Source organism: Bombus vancouverensis, chromosome 5, assembly GCF_051014615.1.
Source record: "Bombus vancouverensis nearcticus chromosome 5, iyBomVanc1_principal, whole genome shotgun sequence".
NCBI classification, from domain to species: Eukaryota; Metazoa; Arthropoda; class Insecta; order Hymenoptera; family Apidae; genus Bombus; species Bombus vancouverensis.
The window spans coordinates 17703163-17719663 of record NC_134915.1 but is presented as its reverse complement, the minus strand read 5'-3'; the positions used below and the strand labels follow the sequence as shown (position 1 = coordinate 17719663).

The following is a 16501-nucleotide window of genomic DNA, read 5'->3' as shown; positions in this document are numbered from 1 at the left end:
GACATATCTCGAAACAATTTCTAGGGCGCAATCCTGCTTTTCTTTCGCACGTTTCACAAAAAAGGGTGGGACTGAAAGAACGTCGAGTGAGACTCGACAAAGGAGTTGCTGAGATAAAAACTGATGTCGAGTCACACTCGACGTAGCAGTGCAAAGGGTTAAGATACTCGTACATAACATATTACATATATGTTGTTTAATCCCAGACTATAGATATATTAGTTTATCAACTTTCATCGATCGTTCGTTGATCAAAGTAACATCCTATTACCGCATTGATCGATCAAATGAGAGCCTACTATAACTCACATTGTACCTTCATTCGTCCTTCCACCTTAACGCTAGTACTACCACGCCAGTCAAATTGACTGGTTTTACAATTTCATTTCATGTTTGCAAATTCAATGTTATTCAATTTCAAATTCATGTTATACGTTTTTCCGCGCTGATGTAATGACTTTTGCAACGATAACTAAAAGGATAATATAATGAATTGTATTTTGTTTTCTATGTATTCAAACTCGAAATAATTTTGTACCAAGGCTACTTATACCAATAGCAGTCAAGAATGACTGGTACTTGTCAAAGTGTGAAAGGATCCTGCAATCTGTTTATCGAACCCCAATTAACCAGTTTCCTCGTTTTCTACAACCTCCCGCACGTTTTCAAAATTTCAAGTGCGTATCATTCGATATGATGATATCAGTTATCAGGAAAATAGCCAGATGCTAACGCTAGAAATATCACAGCAGTCAAAATGGCAGGTTCTACGATATTATAAATTTATCAACCCCCGTTTAGGCATCCCAGATGGATTAAAAATACCAAAAATCTGCTACATAACATGGAATTGCTTCTGTGAGAAAGTAACAAATCAAAAAATATAAAAATATTCTATTACTACGTATTTTTTAAAGACCAGTCATTTTCACTGGTTTTGGTAGAAACAGCTTCGTGCTAACTATCGGTAGTTCTAGTGTTAAGATACAAAATTACACATCGGCGCTAATAACATTGCACACACCATTAAACGCTAGTAAAATCTCCCAAGAAATAGTCGAAGAACGTGATGTAACGACATTTCTTCGCAGAAAGTCGGTAAATAAAAGTTCGAACGTAATCTTAGCCCAGATCAGAAAGTCCCTGACTTATAACCTTATCTTGGAACGGTACTTACATCATTTAAAGATTACTCGACCTCACGTGTCCTCCATTTCATAGACTCGGCTTCATATACCCGAAGAATTCTTATCTACTCGATGGCATCTCGTGCAGTCGTTTAATCGGACGGACAGCTGAATAAGTTGTGGTTGTTTAATGATACGCAGGTACTGTACCACATGTTCGAGGCGTACAACGAGATAGGACCAACGGAAATACTCTACACGGACGTACTGTCAGGATTTGCTTCGTTCTTCGTGGTGGCGATCGGCGGCACGATAATAGGAGTGATATGGGGTATCGCAACTGGATTCGTTACGAGGTTCACTCATCAGGTTCGCGTGATCGAGCCCATCTTCATATTCGTCATGGCTTACCTGGCCTACCTAAACGCTGAGATTTTTCACATGTCCAGCATTCTGGCGTAAGTTAACTCATCTACTTCTGCAAGCTCTTTGGCCAGTTGTCGCAATGCAAACAGGCAGAATATTTAAAGGCAACGCGTAAATTCGTTATACGTACGTATCGATCGAAGATTTGGCAAAATTGAAAACGAATTGTCATTTGTCTTTGACGTCTATCGAAGAAGCTTCTTAGTTGTTTCTGTGTACACTCGAACGTTTATCTTTTTCCATTAAGAAAACTATGGATGATTATTGTTGTCCAGGTTGCTATACTTTTTACGCGAATGAAATTATTAGCAGACTCGTAACAAATGAGCATAAAATTTTCCGAAAGGTCAGTTTACCATGAAAACAGAGAAGAACATATACAAATTTCTCCACTGTGTTTCCCTTGTTTACATCGATAAACCCAAATAGGCCGCACGTGGCCACCGCGACCTAGAAATTTGCAGCACGAGCATAGCTCATTCCTCGACACGCTCTCGACCTGCGGTAAATTCCAAAAAGGACCTTCCAGTTCTCACGCGAATCGTTACCTCTACAAGGTGTCTCGTTACAAACTGCTAATACGATTCGACACGGAATGATTCTGCGTAGAAAGTTAAATCGAAAGTATGAAACGAAATTTTTGAAAATCTGTCCAATACGCGCGTATAGGGTTTAATACGATGAAACTGTGTTTTCTTGAAAACAACGATTTAAACGAACGAATTTTATGTTTCGTACGTTTCGCTTGTCTTATTTCACACGCGTAGAATAAAGTAATCTCCCGTCGATTATCCTTCTTCTTGCCAGCTGAAAGCCAACCAGGTTCGCGTATACGTTTCCGACAAAATTTCCAAACGCAATTTTCCCAAAAGCCGTGCTCCGTATGAGAAAATGTTCTTGTATAGTCTCGGTTTATTTTTCACGTAGGATCACGCTGTACGTGGTTTTATACGTTGTCAATTACAAAACACCCTGTATATCGAGCGAAGCGTGCACATTTTGCGTGATGTAGAAACGTAACGATTTCGACACGCCTTCCAGCAACCTCGCAGAAACTGTTCGTTAAACGACGAAGTGAAAATAGCACATTTTTCCCACCGTTGTATCATGCAAAATGCGGAACGTGTGGCGAAAGAAAGAAAAAAGATCGAACGAAAGCGCGGCGCGTTCTCGTGATCGTCGATTTGTTCGATAATTCTCTCAAGGCTGGTCTTTACGTTAAAAAACGAAAGGGTAAGAAGAAATGGTCGTCGTAAATAGTGGAAAGCTTTACGACAACGACGCGATTCTAGTTAAGTCTATTATTTACACGTTTCTCTAGCGAAATCGATGATCGATCTCGATATAAAGAATGCTCGCTGTGCGATAACTGTTCAAATATGCTTAACCCGTAATCGCTCGGTTCTTGTTCCGCTTACCGTGATTTTTCTTCATACGATTAAACAGAGCCTCCTTTTGTGTTTGATTGACAAACAGACGGTTTTTGAATATACGACCGATGGTCGTGACACGATTACAAACCGGCGGTTTGTTTATTTAAAAACGTTTAAGACGTGCGAATATTTGGACAGCGAAGCGAATTCGACGAGAATCGTTCGTTTAACTGCTTTTACGACTTTGTATTCTTTTCTTCTTTCTTTCAATTTTGCTCCGGGGAAAATATGATCAAGAATTCTTGACTAGAATTTTAATGATGCTACTAGTCCTTCAGACCGTTTTAGATCAATCGAGAATTGATCGGATGTAATCAATGTCCTTCGCCTTCTAAATTACTTTCGACGTTTCGTTCCAACTAATTCATATTCGATAACCTATTATTATTCACGATTGGATTATATCTTTGTATTTTTGTAGCCAATAACCCATCGACCTTAATGTATTTCGATTGAACTCGATACGAAACAACGTATTCTGTACTCCAAAAAAAGAAAGAAATGGAGCAAACTAAACAATTCTCTATGGTGTTAATTCTACAGGGTGGTTGGTAACTGGTGGTACAAGCGGAAAGGGGGTGATTCTACGCGAAAAAAGAAGTCGAAAATATAGAATAAAAATTGTTCGTTCGACGCTTTGTTTTCGAGAAAATCGACTTTGAATTTAGGCTCGGTACGCGTGCACTTTATCGCGTCTCGTTATAACGGATCTCACTGTAGATCGTTGTCTCGGTGGATATTATCGCAGTTTAAGTTTGTTTTTGCCGTAACGGAAAACATAATGAAATAATATGAAGTAATCATAAAGTTTATTACAAAAATTGCTGAAAATGTTGCCCGTTCTGCCGAACCGCGCCGACAGATCAGAAACGTAAGATGACAACTGTAATAGAAGACTTGAAGCTTGCAAATTCGAAAATCAAGCTCCTAAATTCCCTTAGCCCAATTTAGCGAACGATTCGCAGATCCAGTCTACGAGCCATCTAAATGTACGTAGACAGACGTAGGCACGAATTTGCAGGGGTTGTGGAGCGGTCACGTCCCTGTCGTAAATCGAATCGACGTCATTGGGCCGTAGCCCGTCGATTTCGTAAACCCCTCGGATCGTATACGTTCGAATTAATTTCGACGACGTTTGGGAAACTGGCCGAATGGCGATCGATACGCGGCTATCCTAACGTCTCTCGAACCACCCCTCTACGTGTCGTCCACCCTCGTCGATTAACCGTGACCTCTGTATGTCGTAGGATCACCTTCTGCGGCATCACAATGAAGAATTACGTGGAGGCGAATATCTCGCACAAATCGCACACAACCGTCAAATACACGATGAAGATGTTGTCAAGCAGCTCGGAAACCATCATATTTATGTTCCTCGGAGTCGCTACGGTGAACAACCGTCACGACTGGAACACGTGGTTCGTCGTCATGACCATCGTATTCTGCTCGGTTTATCGAATCGTTGGTGAGTAATGTCAAGGTCGATGCTGTACCCTATACGATGACCACACACAAGGGTAGAATATAAGTTGTAAGATACGCTCACGAACGTATTGCGACATATTTTTCACTTCTATCCGCCTCTGTTCGCCAAATATACCGATAGAATCTCGTTATTATTTATGGCGGTCTTTACGAAACTTAAGGGGGTATTCTGGTCTAGAGGCATAAATTTCGGGCGATTTTCGAAGCTCTGTACGAGCGAAACAACAAATATTTTTGCTATCCTTCTTTTTAGGAACTTTTTGGAAACGAAAGAAACTTTTCGCACAATAATATATTTCAACGTTTTTGCGGCTCACAGGGCAAAATACATCAAATTCACGTGGCAGTCAACGCGTTCTAGTACTTTAAAAGCCCGTAAAAGTTGGTTGGAGCAATTCGTTCCCGAGAAAGACGAAAGATCTTTCGAGAAAATATTCGTCGAGTTATACGTGGTAAAAAAATGAACTCTCCAGTCGAACCTTTCTTAGCTCTCGTTACGAATCTTCGTGTCGTGTATGTGCCTAACTCTCGCGACAGTAATCTGGTCACGTGACTCCAGCTATCGAGCTGCACGATTCGAATTTGACACAGACAGAAAGAGAAAGAGAGATAGAGAGAGTTGTTAATGCTATCAAGAGATAAAGGAGTCTTAAGCTAAACCGATCATGGCTTATCGAGTGTCACTTACTTAGAGAATGGTTACGCGGCCGTGCCAAGAATAAAGCGTTTCTCGTGTTTTGCTATTTGTCTTTTTGCGGAATATCGATCCGGACTGAAGGGAAACTTGGCATGAAACTAAGCATTGTTTCTTGTTTTCTGGTGTAATTTGGATGGCAGAAGGAGCGAAGATTAGGGTGGAATATGTGCTTCGGACGGTGCCCTGTTTTAGGTGGATGATCGCTCATCTGGTGTATTAACCTCTTAAGAGATCACAAAGTTCAGGATCATAGTACAACGTCTCTTCTTATCGTATTATTTTATTATGCTTATAAAATGGTGTTAAAAATTACTTTTTGGAAAGAATTTTATTCTCGTATTTATCGTAGAGGAAATTAGACGCGCGAAGATGATACACGAGACGAATAACGTTAAGAAATAGTTGAAAAAGCTTGAGAAAAATAATCGACATCATTTTTGGTCATTAGATCAGACAGAAGATTCAAGAGCATTTTAAATGTACCAATATCTCGCGGAAGGTTAATAGATTAAAAAATGAAGCGAAAAGAGTAATTGGAAGATAGAAAAAGTTAAAAAATTAGGAAATATGAAATTGTATGTTACAACCCCTATGTATAATAATTTATCTCCGTTGCCCGCAATCTCGATTATCCAAATAGCCAATCCCGAAAATTGATATTGGCCATTAGACAAACGGAGAGAATAATCTTGAAGAAGCACGAATTTTTCTGATCTATCCCTTCCCTTAAGACGCGAAATATATCGAAAGACACTTAACGAGATTCGTCTAGCTCCTTCCACAACCGGCAGTTTACATCACGGATTACTGTCACGAGCTTACGGCTTCCTGTTCCATCGACGGTTTATCGCCAAATCGTCAGCCAGCGGCGACACTTAAAAAATTCATCGCTGTCTCTATAGATATACCTTGGCAATATTCTGCTTTCCACCATCTACAGCCCGGTATTTCCTTTTCCCTCTTGACTCTTCCTTTTTTTATTTTGCGAAATAAAAGATGCGATTAACCGCAGCTTTTTATTCCCGGATAAAGTATGTAAGCTACTGCTCGTTCTTTAAAAAACGTTGCAATTAAATACAGATTTTCGTTGTCGTATAAGAAATAACGTCTATTTCGATTAAAAATATATTCGATCACAGTGTATACGTCGACTAAAAAAGTGCGAACAACTAATTGTTGTAAATAGAAATTTTCTTTTCCCTTTTCCATTACGACTAATCACAGGCCTTCGTTGTCGGCTGGAAAATGGAAATTTGTATTTATCGCGAATATATTTCCCATTTACAGAAAGGGCTTGCAATTGCTCGTAGTTGCGACGTTACATACAAATTGGAAATTAATGATTTCTTTGCACGGAAATTTTTTTGATCGTCGAAAAAATTCCAATTAACTGCGTTTCTTCGTTGACGCGCGAGATACGAAGAGAAATTTTTTGGATGCAAATTTTTTCATTGACGTATGCAACGATACGAAGACAAAATTCTTTACGCACCGAAGACAATTATCGTAAATAGAAATTTTCTCTTTCCTACGGTTAAACATAGCTTTCTTCCGGTGTTACGTCAAAGTGTACAAGTTAATAATTATTGGAAACAGACGTAGAACTCACGACGTATAAATAGACACGTGATTAGCTTTTGAGTCAGATCTGTAGAGGATTATCAGCGACGAAATGGGCAAACGCATTGAGTCAGACTGAAATCGAATTTCAGGCGTGATCTTACTGACAGCCTTGGCTAATCAATTTCGACTGCACAAGCTGAACAAGGTGGAGAAGTTCGTGATGTCTTACGGTGGCTTACGAGGTGCTGTAGCGTTTGCTCTGGTCCTGCTGATCGACCCAAAGCACGTGTCCTTGCAGCCAATGTTCGTCACCACTACGATAGCAGTCATCTACTTCACGGTGTTCATACAGGTAAGACAACGATAACACGATCAATCAAGTAACCTCGCAGTACGATAACGAATAGACCGAGGGAAATCAAATATTACGGTTTATGCCTCGGGAACCAATTCGTATCTCGACTGCCATAATATTAGAGACTATGGTTAATCTGGCCTGTTAGAAAAATAAAAGGGAATAATTCGTTTTTGCAGATTATAAACTACTTTGGAATAAAATATAGAGTATACGAATAGCTTAATATGGATTCATAGAAGGAATTTTATCGGCAGAATCGAGATCGATTAATCATTTTTTTTTAGTAAAAAAATATTACAACGAAATTTATATCGATACTTTTTTCAAATTTTCGATAAAGGAAACGTAATTAGTTTAAAAGTCTCTTTTACTATTCCAGCTACCCGTTTTTAATTAAAACGCGTATTTAGTAAAAATTCGTCCCACGTCTATAGCTTTGAAACAAAGTTACCATTCGATACAAATAATATAGGAATATCTGGAATTAAATACTTAATATCTGCTCGTGTCAGATCGCGAACAAAATTTCTTTAATAGAAAGAACGATCGATCCAGCATTCACGAGGAAGATAAATCGCGATCGTTATCGTATTTGCTTTTATTACTACAGATATCAACGTTATTAACAATAAGCTAGCAATACGACCAAGTATTACTGGTAATACTGATATTTCCATACTCTTCGGGTTTCCCTCTGACCGTCAATGATTACAATATTAAAATCCCGCAACCGCTTTGTAACGTTAAATATCACGAAATCTCTTAATTCGGAGGTAGTCTTTACAATTAACTATACTACGCGTGACGAAATGACGCTGTTAACGTCATTCTAAGCCCTTAGATATTGTCAGAGTTGGGAAATTAAATAGAAAGGATGGAAGCAAGCGAGCCTTCGAGTTCGAGTCAGAGCGTTTTCTTGTGTTTCGAGTGGTGGAATAACTCGGCGAACTTTTCACGGATATTTGCCTTAAAAGAAGACATTTAAGCAAATAGTTGAGATTTGTGCATTACGTTCTTTTCATCTCCGTTGCGAGCATTGTTACGCGCAGTTTCCATCGAGTACTATAGCCTCGGTTATGCTTGCTTTTACGTTTGCCATTATAACTTCATGCTACCTCTCCTTTTTGCGTCTTTCGTTTGGATTGTCCCAATACATCCCAGAATTGTTTCGTAGACAACAGTTGTTCGAACCAATGAGGTTCAACGTTACTTTCCCGCGTGGTCTCGTATCATTTGCGTAAAACTTTAAATTAAACTTCACCGTAATCTAACGCACGGTACGCTCGAATGTGTTTTCGTTATGTTACGTTTTAATACGAACTTATTCCGTGGAGTTATTTAACTCGGCAGGATATTCGAGTCACGTTGAATTTGACTAAAAAATAGTTCGCCTCGTAAAATTTCAGCTACGAAAAATTTACAAGCGATTTATATTTGAAAACAGAGTTAATCGTTAATGACATAATAAACAGTGAAATATACCCCGTACGTTGGCAGCTCGACAGCCATAATTTTCTACGAGATATAATTTCTGCTTGTCGGGAGAAGAGAAATCTGCTTAACTAATCTTAATATTCTCACTTGTAATTATCGTAATCCAGTAGCTTGTGCACATTACTTCGTTATTTTATTAATTCTTATACAATAAAGGCTCCCCTCTCATTCAAATTTTCTCGTTCTTTCGTTAATATGTTAAAAGCTAGTAGTATTTTATAATATCGCGAGCTTTGTTATTCCTGTGCAAAGTTCAAGATTGATTTTTAAGATGTAGCTTGAGTGACACAAATAACCCACCCTACCTGTGCCATACGAAGAGATAACAATAAAGAAAGGTTGCTCGATTCAGGACAGAACGACGCGATAGTAGGAACACCCCCTACCTCTAAATCAACATTTCACCCCGAGAGCCCGTTGTTCGTGAGAAGTAAACTTTGAGAAATGTTGATTCAGACTCGAGAACCATTCATTGGCTCGGCTGGGCCGAAGCCATTCTTACGAATTTTCTCGATTCCCTTTGATTCTAATATACCGGGTACATCGATAGGTGGACCAAAGTTTCTCGGAAATGAATGATTTTTCGAAACTCTGGAAGCTTCCGGCATTAATAATTATTGGAGCACGCAGGTTAAAAGGTTCCAAGGAAGAAGAAACTTAAATGGCTTTTACCTCTAAGTATTTAAGATGACAGCTTTTAAGGTCTCTTCTCGTTTGTAAAATTAAAAAGCGGTTTAGATAAAAAAAGAAAAAAAAATGTTCAGGAAATAAAGTTACGTAAGACGAAATGAAATTTCTTCGTCTTTCAGCATTAATCATACTAATTTCTAAAATTAGTGCTATCTAAAATATTCATAGATATTCGAGCAGAGAAAGAACTCATATATAAATTATTCCAAGACATTTATTAAAAATAGAAGAAGATTATACGAAGGAAAGAACACAATTTCCTTTATTTCACTAAACCAAGATTTATGGAAAGAATGAAAGGAAATATACAAACGTAGCTGAAACATTTATATTCGATTTGATCGTTGCTCGTGGAAACTACCTAAATAACGTTCCGTAAAAGGCTAGCAGCGATGCGACGTATGGGAATTCATACGCCGGAACCTGTTATCACAGTTTGTACTACTAAGTATACGCGTTAACCGGGAAATACGCGAACATTCGCTACTTGTCTCGGTCATTTTGTCATTACAGACAACTACTATCGAACCGTCGAGTTTTGCTCGACTCGCGCGACTTTGCGACGATCACCGCACACCGTCTAGTGAACGCAAACATACTGCGTTATAATATTTCCGATCGTAATATCGGTGTATGCGTGAACATACCACGTGGAGGAAATTCCCTTTTTTTCTTTTATACTGCATGTGTGCACGCATGTATACATAGGATACATCGAAAATCATGGTACGAGCCGAAGAGAGGAGATCGCTGGAAGCTTGGAAATTTGTCAAAATTAAAATTGTGGTCTCTTCCTGTACTTCTTATCTTATAAACTTTCTTCTGTCTGTATACCTGACGAATCTTCGATCTTCTCGAGAACGAAGCTGTAAACGAAACAATTACATTCTGTATTTTATTATTTATCTTGGCATTTAGTATAACATATGTTTTTCAGAAATATCGCACGATAAACCTAATGGCAAAATTTTAGACGTAACTGATCATTATAATATCAATATTAATATAAAATAATTGAGCGTTATAATATTTCCGGTCGTAATATCGGTATATGCGTGAACATACCACGTGGAGGAAATTCCTTTTTTTTCTTTTATGCTGCATGTGTGCACGCATGTATACATAGGATACATCGAAAATCATGGTACGAGCCGAAGGGAGGAGATCGCTGGAAGCGTGGAAATTTGTCAAAATTAAAATTATGGTCTCTTCCTGTACTTGTTATCTTATAAACTTTCTTCTGTCTGTATACCTGACGAATCTTCGATCTTCTCGAGAACGAAGCTGTAAACGAAACAATTACATTCTGTATTTTATTATTTATCTTGGCATTTAGTATAACATATGTTTTTCAGAAATATCGCACGATAAACCTAATGACAAAATTTTAGACGTAACCGATCATTAGACAAATACTTTCTACGCCTACTGTAAGCGAGACGTTCTTTCGTCCGCCATTGTATGTGCAAGAAATTCGACGATGTCTTCTCCAGCGTTGCCTTAGAAATTTTACAATGTCTCCGGCATTTCTCGTGTAAGTTATCGCGCTATGCAAAAGGATCGTGCCGGATATCGCGGAGCGTGCCGTCGATATCGAATTTCCGATCGACTGCACGACAAAGTCGATGGTGTTTCTAGGCTTAATGGAGGCCCAGAGCGGTAGTTCCGCGGAGGTCGCAAACAGGACGCGCCTTCAGGATGAAAGGAGCATGTTTTTCTATCTAGTCGTTTTTTGCTCGAGGCGCTTTAACCGTTGCAGTTTAATTACATCGCTATTCTATTTGGCCACGCTTCTTTTAAACTCGATTTAATTCATCAGCGAAGAAATTCGACGAAATTAAAGCGAATAACTATGTACGAAGTGTTAATAAATTGCATTGGATTTTTCCACCCAGTCTCGCGATATTTTTGTCCCAAAACACGCGCAAAGATACGATCTCTATATTACAATTATTCGTATCGAGTTATCTCTTCGTTTAAATTAATTTACTCAAATACAAATATTTCCCAAAATTTCTTCTATTTTTTAATATGTACTGTGTTTCTTCGCATTAAAGAAATTTACGTAAAAATCAGAATAAATAATGTATTTAATAAAGAAATGGTATTTATGGCAGATAAATATGGACACCTCGATCGATTGTCGACTCTTCTCCATCGACCAATACGGTCAATTCCTTTCTTCGTCGATTATTCCATTTAATGTCCAATATCTGACAAATAGAAACATTTATCTAAATACATCATCTACTTCTTTCGCAGAAGTTTCTAATAAATAGCCTAATCTTGAAAAATTTTCCAAACTTTTCCAACAACAACTTTGTATAGAATAAAATTAACGATGGAATATCGAATGAAATTAATTTCCCTGAATTACAAGTCTCTCGTTAATCTTCAATATCTTCCCTCTGATAATCTTCCTGCACCTTTCACCTTTTAAACTTTTTAAACCTTCTTCCCCGTGATCCACCGGAGTAAAGAACCGCCTGTCAATTCGTACCGACCTATGATGCGTTCGAATATAATACGCGCAATCACTATGCTTTAGTAGCGCAGATTTATAATAGAGCCAGGCAATCGATGAGTATCGACATAGAGAAAGGTCATCGTCGATCGCGTATTTATAACGCAGCTAACAAAAAGGCACGCTGCGCGCGTTTAAATTCTATATACAAGGTGTATGAAAAATTGTGATACGAGGGTGGTTGCTCGTATAGAATTAAGTGAAAGATCTAGACAAAAGTTTCGTCATACGGAGCTTCATTTCCGAGAAAATCGAATTTGCAAGTTTTTCGAATACGCGTGAACTTGATTTAACTGCCAAGATTCTAAGGACAATTCGCATGAACGATCGACAGAAGAGTATTCCATAGACAATGGCGGATAAAAGAAAGTTCACTCATTAAAAAAAAAAAAGTAAATTTGCTACAAGAAAGTGTTAGTATGGTGATCGATTACGATTAGAAAGTTTATTGACATTTGTAAAAGGTACATATGTTATTTCAGGAATATTTGCTCGATAATTCGTGTCACTATACGTCTCTGCATGCACTTTAACGCGACGTAGAATATGCAAGAAAGAGAGATGCACTCAAATATATGCGAGAAGTCTTCAGGGACTTTGAAAGCTTCTGAAAGAAACGACCCTTGGGTAATAATAATCTTTGCAGCGTGTTTTCCTTTAATATCTTGATTGTATCGTCGTAACATAATGATAATATTTAGGTGATTATTTTTACATGGAACGCCCTAAATATATTATATTTATTCGTTGCTTTCGTTAAACGTTATTCCATTTTGTAATTCAGTGACGTTTACGCGTTGAACTTCCTTTCGTTCGCCACTCTAAATCAATGGAAAGTAACGTCAACTGTTAACTGTGGAAGCACGAATACTACCATGCACGATGTATAAATATCGATAATATGCAAATGTCGGAATCTAAATATTAAATAGACAAATTGAACGATTAATTTAAAGTTAGACCCGCAACTATTCATTTCCTTGCTAATTATGTGAATAGGTTCGTAGATATAAAAGCTTGTTATATTATAATAAATCATGATTCCTAATTTTATCTTCCTTTAAATAGAAATAACGCGTCGCGAGCGGATAACTATAATACATTGGGAATACTAAAAAGATATGGCGAGGGTTATTTCGACTCCACCCTGCCAGTTAAACGACGACCCTTTAACCCTTTGCACTCGGAATTTTATTTCCATTTCGTTACCAGCAGCTGCCAACGCTCTTAAGTGTTTCATTTGAAATTTACTTTAACTAAAAACTAAGACAATTTAAATAAATAAAGGAAGAAAGAAATTCGCTTAAATACCAGTTTTATTCACGCCATCGTTGTATTTTCTAATTTTTAAGTGTACGATATTTCTCGAAACAATTTCCAGGACGCAATCCTGCTTTTCTTTCGCGCGTTTAGCAAGAAAGGTGGGCCTGAAAGAACGTCGAGTGGGACTCGACAAAGGAGCTGCTGAGATAAAAACTGACGTCGAGTCACATAGCAGTGTCAGGGGTTAATCAGCCATCGGTGTAATATGGCATCTGGCGGTGTATTCAAATTCTCTGAAAACGTGTCTAAAGTAATACGCATAATTGCGCGATAAAATATTTGGCGATTTAAATTTGTAATTGCAACCACAAGAAGATATCACAGAAATAGGTACAATTGGGCGCAATACAAAAATCACCGTTCTTCTTCTATTTCTACATTTGAATCTTCAATTTAACATTACTGTTCTCTTTCTGCATTTAAATTTCGTCGTTTAGAGCCGCACATTTGAATCTAATATTCTTCCTGCGATATCCCTAAATTTAAATCTTCTTTCTGATGTTCTTTTTCTGTTTCTACGTGTAGATCGTCTACCCGATACTCGTATACACTTACAATCAGTTACAGAAGTATCCAGTCACCTGAATATTTTATATTCGGCGCTTAAAATATCATTTTTCGATCTACTCTATCTTCGACCTATAGAACTCCATCGCGTTACAATAACGTAATGAATATTCGCGAAAAACGGATTTTACCTTCAAACTTCCTCTTTATCATTTTATAATTCTACGTAAAGTATACCAATCGCTCAACCTTCGAATCGATATCTCGCTGACAAACAGTATCGGTCTAAATTCTAGCTCGACCTAATCTAATCTGCATTTGCCAACCGACAATTTAATATCGCTCTTCGTCCATCGAACACATTCGTTTACAATGAGTCTATTAGAGAAAGATCCACTATGAGAAATTCTATTTCCAGGGAATCACGATCAAGCCGCTCGTAAAAATCCTGAACGTGAAACGGGCAGAGAAGAAGAAACCTACCATGAACGAGAGGATCCACGAACGGGTAAGTTGTTCGTTGTCTTCTACTATTTGTATTTGCCTGGAAAAAAAGAAACGTCCGAGACCGGTGATCAGCCATAACGAGCGAAGTGCCACGCTTTGCGATCGATGGCTTAATAAAAAAGTAGCGAGAGAGTACGTTGCGTCGGGGAAAAAGAGTGGCGAACGAAGAGCGGCGCGTTGTATAAATTATAGAGGACGCGTGGTTATACGCCCTTATCGTTCGTGCAAATATTAAAAAAGAGCAGCGAGCCACGATACACGGGAAAATCAATAATCGTTCGTTGGCCGATGTGTACGAGAAGACTGCACTGATTTTCACCGGTAGCCATATTTTCGTAAACGAACGCTGCTGCAGGAAAAGAGCAATTTCCTACGCTTCGTTTTACCTTTGCCACGCGTAGTATTCGTAATAAATTTTTACGCGTATACCGTGCGCGTTAATGCGAAGTATTTTGAAATTTCATTGGCGCTGTAATGATCGTACGTATTGGCAAAATTTGAAGCTAGTCCGATAGTATACAGGATTTTTCGTTCATCTTGTCCGCTATCGCTGCGAAGACGATCCTGTCCACAGGTGACCATAAATGATATTCCTATTCCAAACGAAGGTTCAGTCAGATATCTGGGCACGTTAGTGGGCAGAGGAATGACATGGAAACGACACATCGTAGATAAATCCAAACAACCTGAATCAAAATTTAAAAAATTCTACTGGCTCACTGGCAGACGTTCCAACTTGAGCGTGCAGAGTAAAATAATGCTATATAAGGCAATATTAAAACCTGGTTGGACCTATGGGATCCAACTATGGGGAACAGCGAGTAATTCCAACAGAGAAATTCTTCGACGATTTCGATCGAAAACTCGAAGATCCTTGGTAGATGCACCTTGGTATGTTACCAACGAAACGATACATCGCGACCTTGAGATATATCCAAATTCAGTAACAGATATAACGTAAGAGTTAACAACCACCAAAACTCATCGGTTACTCAATTACTTGACACGACGGATCAGATCCGTGGGCTAAAAAGACATTATCCTCTAGATTTAAACATTAGATTCAGCTAGAATCAAACATACGAAATAATTCACTTATAATTCTCAATGAGAATTGATCGTAAAATTCTTCCAAAAAAAAAAAAAAAAAAAAATCTTGTCCGCTATGTCAGGAAGATGTACGAGGAAAAAGTTCTTTGGTTCAGAACGGCGAATATCGTGATTAATGATTTTTTCCCCGTCCAAGGTCGTTCTTTTCGACTTTAACCGAATACGGAAACTAAGAAATATCGTAGATAATTACTCGTTTAATAATTCTTCTTATCTGTGGAAAATGCACGCTCGTACCAATTGTGTTGTAACTAAATGTACACATTTTCAGAATCGTTTAAAATTTTGCCAATATAACGACGATAGTTGGATGTTGTTACGGTGTTGATGAACTTTCAGAATGTTTCGTATAACAGAAAATGTGGACAAATGTGGGAATGTTTTCGTAAACCGGCGTTGAAATATCTTGCTGGATAAGGGAAAATAACAAGCGCGTGATAAATCCGGCGGAGTAAAGGAAAATGGCATCTCCGTTTTACAGATAATGGACCACGTGATGGCTGGGGTCGAGGACATTTTGGGCAAGCACGGCAATTACCATGTTCGAGACAAGTATGCATAATTTCTGAATATATTACGTTGTATAACGAATATCGTTGCAGGCTAAAGAATAACACGAAATTACGCTTTTTATTGCCGTAATTCAAAGTAAGCACCGGCTCGATTGATTTCAATTTCAAAGTAAAATCTGGCCTTCTTTTTCCGTGTTTTGAAACGATTTAACCGAATCGACGCTCGTAAAGTCGAACATCTTTGTAAACTGTTTTCAAAATATCGTTAAGTCGTCGAATGAAACGATAGACCGTAGTCTTTTACAAACATACGAGTTACGAATGAAAATAACCGTGGAATATTTTTTTCGTCATAAAGTAACCGTAATATAAGATGTTGTTGAAAAAGTGACATTTATCATGCAACAAACTAGCGTTTAACGTTCGTTAACATCGAAGATAACGTTTCCTCTGGCGTTTGCGTTCTTTCGGCCACTGATTCTTCTCATACGTTGAAAAACACGAGCAAAGTTTATTGACTTTTCTCTCCCCTAGTAGGATGACTCACGAGTCGTTGAAGATGGTGATGCGGGATGCAGATGATCCTGATCATCAGAGTACATTCACCATCATAAATTATTTACTACGGTTTCACGATGGACAACAAGTTTCCTAATCTTTTTCGGAAACGTGAAAAGAATTTCTTAAATATTTACTTCCTAAATATTTAGAATAATTTCAAAATGACGTTCCGATAATCGAGATT

The 16501-nt window shown here is 38.1% G+C and overlaps 1 protein-coding gene across 6 annotated transcripts in view; it reads left to right on the top strand.

Annotated features, from left to right (window-relative positions):
• Positions 1–16501, top strand: part of Nhe2 (Na[+]/H[+] hydrogen exchanger 2) — a 43445-nt gene that overhangs the window by 10748 nt on the left and 16196 nt on the right. For all 6 annotated transcript variants that reach the window (XM_076618434.1, XM_033337253.2, XM_033337255.2 and 3 more), the window contains 5 exons: positions 1329–1585; positions 4234–4451; positions 6881–7083; positions 14046–14135; positions 15726–15796. In XM_076618434.1, coding sequence (XP_076474549.1) covers positions 1329–1585; positions 4234–4451; positions 6881–7083; positions 14046–14135; positions 15726–15796 — 839 coding nt within the window. The remainder of the gene's footprint in view (positions 1–1328; positions 1586–4233; positions 4452–6880; positions 7084–14045; positions 14136–15725; positions 15797–16501) is intronic.